Source organism: Armigeres subalbatus, chromosome 2, assembly GCF_024139115.2.
Source record: "Armigeres subalbatus isolate Guangzhou_Male chromosome 2, GZ_Asu_2, whole genome shotgun sequence".
Lineage (NCBI taxonomy): Eukaryota > Metazoa > Arthropoda > Insecta > Diptera > Culicidae > Armigeres > Armigeres subalbatus.
In genome coordinates, this window is record NC_085140.1 from 205,815,746 (window position 1) to 205,823,937 (window position 8,192).

General features: G+C 43.4%; 1 protein-coding gene across 1 annotated transcript; it reads left to right on the forward strand.

Moving 5' to 3' along the window:
* The first annotated feature begins 832 nt into the window (after positions 1 to 832).
* Positions 833 to 5,648, forward strand: LOC134211547 (POU domain protein CF1A). The gene is given in 1 exon segment (XM_062688512.1): positions 833 to 5,648. A coding segment is annotated over 1 exon segment (1,608 nt). The 5' UTR covers positions 833 to 2,299; the 3' UTR covers positions 3,908 to 5,648.
* The last annotated feature ends 2,544 nt before the right edge of the window (positions 5,649 to 8,192 follow it).

Sequence of the window (8,192 nt, forward strand, 5' to 3'; positions counted from 1 at the left end):
GTCCGCACCACCGACCGCACGGTAGTTGTAGGTGTGTAAAAACGCTCTGTACGCATGTACTGTTTTCTTCGGTTCTTTTGCTGCTGTTGCTGCTACTGCTTCTGCTGTGGGCACATTTCACCTCCACCTTGTCCGTCATTCCACTTGGTACGCGCCGCGGCAGAAGAAGCAGAGGAAGCGCACAACGAAGAAACATCTTCGGACATTGTGGAAGAATTGAGCAAACATTCTGGCTGGTTTGGCAAGTGACAAGACAGGCAGCAGCCGGGAATTGAAGCCTCGATGGACAGCTAGCGGGAGTAAACAGGGCATGGTGAAAATGTGGAACAGAGATGGCAGATGACGGCACTTGTGTGGTGAACAACACACGAGGAGGAGAAGTTGCGTGATGTGGTGGTATGTGGCGTACGGGTACCGAAGGGAAAAGCGAGATGGAGCGAATGAATGTTGCTGGCTCTGTTTGGTCCATTGAGTAGGTGAGAAATGGAAGAAGAGAGAAGCCAGAAGAGGCGGAGTCACGTAGCGAACGAAAGGTGGTGATATAGATATATACCAATGGAAAGCGATGTGTAAACGTAGAACAGGTTGAGGTGAATTTGTTCCAACTGGGTGGTGATTTTGCGATTTTGTATGTGGATGTGTGGTGGAATTGGCTGTTTGATAGCGTAACTAACTGGTTGAACGGAACGTTTGGTGGACTGCTTATACGATTGGGCCGCTGGTGTAAGTGTACGGGTTATGACTGTGTAGCGACGTGTGTGGAAAGAGCGACGACAAAAATGATCGAGCGAGACACGGGAACCACACCGAGTGCGGTGAATAGTTGAATATATTGTTTAGTCAACTTCTATGATTCGGAGCGTTTGCACGTATATGTCTCGATTGTGCGTGTATATTTATTAATTTATTTTTTATTTTACACAACGTTTCTTTGCTCGTTGAGAGCTCGGAGAGTGTTGTGCCTCGAACTGAAAAACCCGCGATGACAGTACGGTGAACGACGTAGCAGATGAGTAATCTGTTTTTCGGTGATCGTAAAACAATTTGGAACAATTATCCAAACGAAACGTGCGCGACTGAGAAGAGAATCACAAAATCGAACGTGTCCGCGGAAGCTCTCCTGAATAGGCAAACGAGTTAGAATCCGTAGGTCGGTGGAACGCAAAGTGTTGGTTTGAAACAATAGTGCGACGCAAGTGTGACATCGTCATGATAATGAAAAGTACCAATATTGGAAGAAACACCACATGAGAACCCGTTGAGGCACGCAATGCTGTCATGCTGAAGTGAAAGAGTTATGCGATAGACGTACCTGAAGTTTGGGAACACAGCTGATGAGGGCTCGAGCATCACCTGTAATTTGTGACATCGAACGGCAACGAGAACGCAATATTTGGCACCGGTAGTGTTCCGGTGATAGAAGAAACCAGAATAGCAAGTGATTTAATCTAAAGAGCGATATGTGCTGAAGTGTGTTTATGTTTTGATCAATTTTTTGTACACCGATGAAAGTTGAGTTCTTTATGGGTGCCGGCAAAAAAGGTTCCCAAATAAATGCCTCAATTAATTTGAATAATCTTGAATGAAGAAACAGAAATTTACATAATTTGTATACTCTCGCGGGACGCAGTAGCAACGAGCAAAAACAACAACTACTACGACAACAAAGGCATTGTGGCTACAGTGGCAGCATCCGCGAAGTGATCAAGAACATAAAGTTGAGTTCGGCGAACAAATAAGAAAACGAAATACACTAAAAATTCCAGCGCCAGTAAAACAATTCAGAAGAGTTAGGGAGAAGAAAAGAGAAGTTATTAGCAAAGAGTAAACACACCTGAGAGATGATTGATCGATTCTAGCTGCACTGGAGAACTGAATTATCGATATACGTGCGGTGGTTCAGCGATAGACTTGAGAGCGCGACACAGACATATAGCTTTTCGGGTGTTGAGTGGAAACTGGAAGAGGAAGACAAATAAAACAAGTCTCCGATTTGATTACTTTGACGTGATCGACATTTTTTCTGTGCCTCGTGGGATCGTCAAGCAAGAGCAAGAGCCGAAAGTTATTGGGGACCTGTTGTTGCTGGAAAGTCAAATCAGGTCTTTTTTGTCAAGTGACGCTTGGAAGCAGAACATCCAAAAGCACCTGAGACAAGCTGGGCCTGAACAGAATTTTACGGTGCCGCTGAGGCGTGTTATGCTAGTGAGCCATATTTCATAAAATAGGAAAACTGAGCCCAAATTTGGAGCCCTACCCCGCCAGCGTGGAAGGGCTTAACAGCCCTAGAGCGGTGGGGATGGCCGCCACCACGTACATGTCACCCAGTGGCGAGCTGGATATGGCCTTAGGCGGCGGATATCATACATCTTCACCGCGGAGTGCAGCCGATGCAAACGAAATGAAGTACATGCATCATCACCACCACCACCAGAGCCATCACCATGTGCCCTCTAGTCCTAGTCCAAACCAAGCCGGTTTGGGCTCGGTGACGGGTGGCTTGGGTGGCGTTGGTAACCCATGGGCCGCGATTCAACCGACTGATCCTTGGGGCTTGCACTCCCACCATCCACATTCCCACCCGCATGCGACAGACGTCAAACAGGAAATGCATTTATCGCAACAAGCCCGAGCACAGCAAGGCATGGCATCGCCTCATGCTTGGCATGCACCGGTGCATCCTGGAACGCACTACGCTACCGGAGGATCTCCACTGCAGTACCACCATGCGATGAATGGCATGCTCCATCATCCTGCCCATCCTGCTCATCACCAAAGTGCACCACCTCTGCATCATTCGTTACGAGGTGAATCGCCTCAGCTACACATACCACACCACCACCTGCAAGGCGATCGGGATGTGAGTGCCGGTGAAGAAGACACTCCAACGTCTGACGATCTGGAAGCGTTTGCAAAGCAATTCAAACAGAGACGAATCAAGCTAGGATTTACACAAGCTGACGTAGGCCTGGCGCTCGGCACCCTCTATGGCAATGTATTCTCCCAAACAACGATATGTCGATTTGAGGCTCTACAATTAAGTTTTAAAAATATGTGCAAGCTGAAGCCACTGCTGCAGAAATGGCTAGAGGAGGCTGATTCGACGACGGGATCCCCAACGAGCATCGATAAGATTGCTGCTCAGGGTCGGAAACGGAAAAAGCGAACCAGCATCGAGGTATCAGTGAAGGGAGCCCTGGAACAACACTTCCACAAACAGCCGAAACCGTCGGCACAAGAAATTACCTCACTTGCCGATTCGCTGCAGCTAGAGAAGGAAGTTGTTCGAGTATGGTTCTGCAATCGACGGCAGAAAGAGAAACGAATGACACCACCAAACACGATGGGTGGCGACATGATGGATGGAATGCCACCGGGACATATGGGCCACGGTGGCCATGGGTATCATCCGCATCACGATATGCACGGCAGTCCAATGGGAACCCACAGTCACAGCCACAGCCCGCCCATGCTCAGCCCTCAGAGTATGGGCGGTGGAGGGCACCATCAACTTACGGCCCACTAGCAATCAGAGCACCAGGAGTCCAGCAATAATCCGGCGGCATTCCAACCAATACACCATCATCCTGCAATTATGCAGCCACATGCCGCCATTGCCGTCTCCTCCGCCCCCGGGAATAGCTATAGCTTAGCATCGACCACCACAAATACCTCTTCGCCACCGTCTTCGACGTCGTCGTCGTCCACAACGGCTGCTGGAGCAGTAGCAGCCGCCTCAGGAGCGTCACCTTCGTCGTCGGCGGCGGCCGCTGCTGCCGCCCAAATGTACATAGATCACCGGCATCACCAGCAGCAGCAGCAGATGCATGCTAGGCGGATATTTCAAGAATGGACTCTGCAGTTCGGACCAACCGGAACAGCAACTGGTGCACGATATCTCAACTAAAACCGCGGTCAGTAGTGCCGCACCCCTCTACGACACATTCCCACACCATCCCAGCAAGTAAAACGGCAACTTAAAACACACGAAACCAATAAGAAACAAGCAAGCTAGTAAAATAGAGAATAAATCGATGCCCCCTAAATAAATTGTTTAAATAAAAGTTTAAACTTTAAAACAGCAAGGAAAAGTGGTGACTTAAGTAATACAATTGGTGAGAATTCGATCGAAACTGTGTTTACCTGTACATAGATGAGAATACGTAGAAGAGAGTAACGATGTAAGTTTAATATAATCAATATGGCGTCAAATCCATAAATGAACATAGTATGAAAGAATGTAGAATTTATATATGAGCTAACGAAAAAAAAACAAAACAAACAAGAGCTAGATAGATATGAATGAAGCGAAATTTCATGAGCAAAACCAGAGATGTTTTAGTGATATGTAACGGGGCAAGTAGTATGAAACGCGAAGAAACCATACAAACACGTGCAAAAATGTTTGTACTAATGAGCATCAATAGTCAATCGAAATAAGTGTTCCACCGCCGGTGAAAACCAGTTCAGCTGTAAGTACTTTTGCCCTTTTTATCCGCGTGTGTTGTTATCGAGCAGCGACGGCACTTTGCCGCTTCGTTCAGCGATGCAGGCAGTGAAACTGTGCGGCGCACTAGGCCCAGCGAGTTACCGACGGAATAGTGTTGTCGTGGTTGTTAAAATTTCCAGTTTGATACGGTGCAGCTGAAACTTCTGGCCAGCTGCTTACTATAAAGTAAAAGTGAGAAATTCTCGTAAAATTGCTCCGCGGCAGAGCTCTTGGGAATATCCCGGGGCCGAGCTCCAAAGGTAATGGTGTCGTAAATTTTTGAAGTATCGCTCTCTGTGCGCCCTCTTCGTTCTGTTCCTTTTCCCCGTTCCTCCGGCGAAGGTGCCTAAAAGTGAATAGTTTTCGTTCTTCCTCTCCTCTGCGCCTCGTGCGGGAAATTTCCTGTTCAGGAAATTCCGGTAGTATCCTTTTTACGACCCGGAGCCCCCGAAGCCGACGGCAGGCCGATTAGTGATGATTGCTTTCTGTCGGCCTCCTCCTCCCTTTGTTAGTTTCACACCTCGGCGAGAGGAACGCAAATAAGTCGCAAACGGAGTTCCCATCTGATCCGCTTTCTTCTTATTTGGTCAGTCTCCTGTTTGTTGCGGACCCTTGTGCGGGCGGGTCCCAAATTTGCTGGGTCAACAAGGGGCAGGGATATTGATGGATTTCTCCGAGCACAGTTTCAAGGATTTTCCCATCAGCGGTTTGAATTGCCTTGGCAAACAGTTGTTGCTGCCCGTACCTGGCGTGGCACCCGTTAAGTCGGGTATTTCCGGACTGTTAGCACAAGACTCTTGTCCTTGCGGGCGAATTGGTTTTCGGGCGAGAGGAACTTTTATTTTGCGTGCCGTAGTCTAAATTGCAAGCTCGAAAATACAAAAATGTCCACAGCTGTATACCGAATCATTAAGGAAAGGACGATAAAGATGCAAGAAAATATTTGTAAAAAATCCATGTGCGCGAGTGGAATAGCAAAGCAAAGCACTAGGCCGTTGTATAGAAGCATCTGGAGAAAAATATAAAAAATACTGAAAAAAGTGTACGAAACAATTACAACAACTTAGAATACCAATATTTGTATAATGGAACTTGTGTAAGTACCACACGATAAAAAGCGGAGTATCTCCACAATAAAAGCAAACATTCCAAATCAAAATTACCTTTTAATTTGAAACTCACATGAAATCCTTCTACCATTTCTCCCATCGAGTTGGACTTTGCCTACGGTTCTTCGCTAGGAGCTTTCAAGTCGCTTTAAGTGCAAATATTCGTACCGTAGTATTTCTTTAATGTTTTTAAATTTTGTTTCCCATTTTGGCATCAGCTGCACTGTTTCTTATTTCGCAATGACATCATAACCGGCGCGGCAGGTGTGTACCGGAATTTGTTCCTCTGCGCGGCACATATCGATGAGGAACGGTTGATTTCTTTTTAATGAACTGCATCCCCCCCTTTCGTTGTGGAGTTAATTGTTTCTTTGCATGTGGGTACAACGTCACCTCAATTGTTGCCGTCAAGAGGTCGACAATGCTGTTGGGATCTACGCTCGGTTTTACTTGGCAATATTTTCCTTTGTTTGGCGATAGGTGATTAGAACTAGAGCTGTTTTGTAGTGATTCTATTTCCTTCAGCTGGCCCCTCAATTGGAAAACGAAAGCTACAAAGATTTTTTTTTTCCTAATCAATACGAAGAATCTCTGTCTAATCATTAATTGAAAGTGACCAGTAGAAAATCTGAATGGAATGAATCTGCTTTGTATTTAGATGGGCAACTAAAAATTCAAAGCAATGAAAAACGCTTCCAAATTGGAAATTAAAAAAACTAAGATTTGCCTATCTGAAATTTAAATATGGCATAAGATGCATCTTGATTCAATCGATTTGAATCAATGAAATAAAAAAAAATTGATTAAGATTTTTAGAAACCGACACTCATGAGCATCACTAATTATGTGAAATTGCGTCATTACAAATGCGAAACTCTGGTGTTTCTATTTTTACCACGACTGTATTATTGAAACAAAAATCATAAAAGTTTCAGACGAGAATCGAACCACTGACGCTACCTTCCAACCATCAACCAGAGAGATCAAGATCTTTCTTCTTCTTTATACCATTTTGACTGAAATTCCGAACACTCTCTTTAAATGGCAATTTAAACTTTTTGGGCGTAATTATTATCATATGATATTGAATTCATTTGTAATACGTATTAAAAATCAACAGTTTGTAGGTCAGAAACGACGATATTTGAAATATGCGTCATGGTCAGGATTTGAGTCAAAACGATATAAAAATTAGTAGATGTTTCGTTTGTGTCCATTTTACTCACAAACGAGATGGCCGATTTGCAAGATTTTTCCGAATGATTATTTATGAATATGAAAAGATGAAACTTGTTTTATCGGAAAAGTTGATCAATTTGATGACAATCCTTCTGGAATCCAAAACTAAATGCACTCGCGTTGTCAAAGACGCAACATTCAAAACGGGAGCAACCTACAACTGTTAATTTTTATTTTCCAGCTTTGATGCGTCAATGACAGTAGTTGTGCATTGCTACCGTTTTGAATGGTTTGCCCTTGAAAAAGCAAGTGTATTTAGTTTTGGATTCCGGGAGGCTTGTCCTTAAAGAACATTCTGAATTCAGAAAAAGCCATCAAGTTCGCAAAGAAATCGATCTAAAGTGCGGCGCTGCAATCAACTCAATTAGATCGAAGTAAAACACCAACGGACAAGATCGGGCTGGTTCCTCTAGACTTTGAATAACAATGAATTTTGGTTGTAGGTCCTCAAACACTTTTACGGAGTAAATCCCGGTCTATAAATCTATCATAGAACCAGTTGTGATTCTGAATGCAGGAGTAATAATTTCTTACGACTCGGCTGGCATAGAAATTGAAAGGAACAAACAAACATAAACAAATAATTTCTATGAGTGGTTTGAGGTTCGAGGAAACATTTTTTTCGTATTTTTTTGCGAGGGATACATTTTACTTATTACTTTCTTATCTAGAGCATAAGATAAAAAGTCAGATGAAAATCGTGGCTACTAGATGAATTTATTTTTCAGCATTCAGCTCTTCATTTCAAAGCTGTTGAGTAACCCCAAAAAAATATTTTCTCTCATCTGGTTTTGAACTTGGAGCATGAGCAATACAGGGTTGGTCCACACAAGCTATAATTATCACAAGTGAATAAAATAAAGATGCGTCTAAAATATTATAAAAAAAATATTATGCATCGACCGTGATCAAAAGATTATCGCATCACTGATTTTTTTTTTCAAAAAACGATTATTTGGTGAAAATATTCGCCTGAGCAAGGATTCTATATTCCTAATTTTAGGCGAGAATTATAAATGTTTACACCAATGAGCCAAAATTTATCGGCAATGATTTCAACGTGATTTACAGACATGGCATCATTGTTATCAATACGAATACTAAAGATTTGTGACCAATGTAATGTTGATAAAACATTTAATTCTTTTTTTACACGGGGGATGCGTTCCGTGCAAAAAAAAATTCAAAATTTGAAAATCCGTGTAAAAAAAGTTTTATGATTTCTCGACAAATCATGCAAAATGGAGCAACTTTGCAAAAATTTTGTATGGGATTTTTTACACGGCCATGTAAAAAAAAAATCCGTGTAAAAACAGAATCGGGTGTATTACCCAAATCACTGGCTATTTACTACA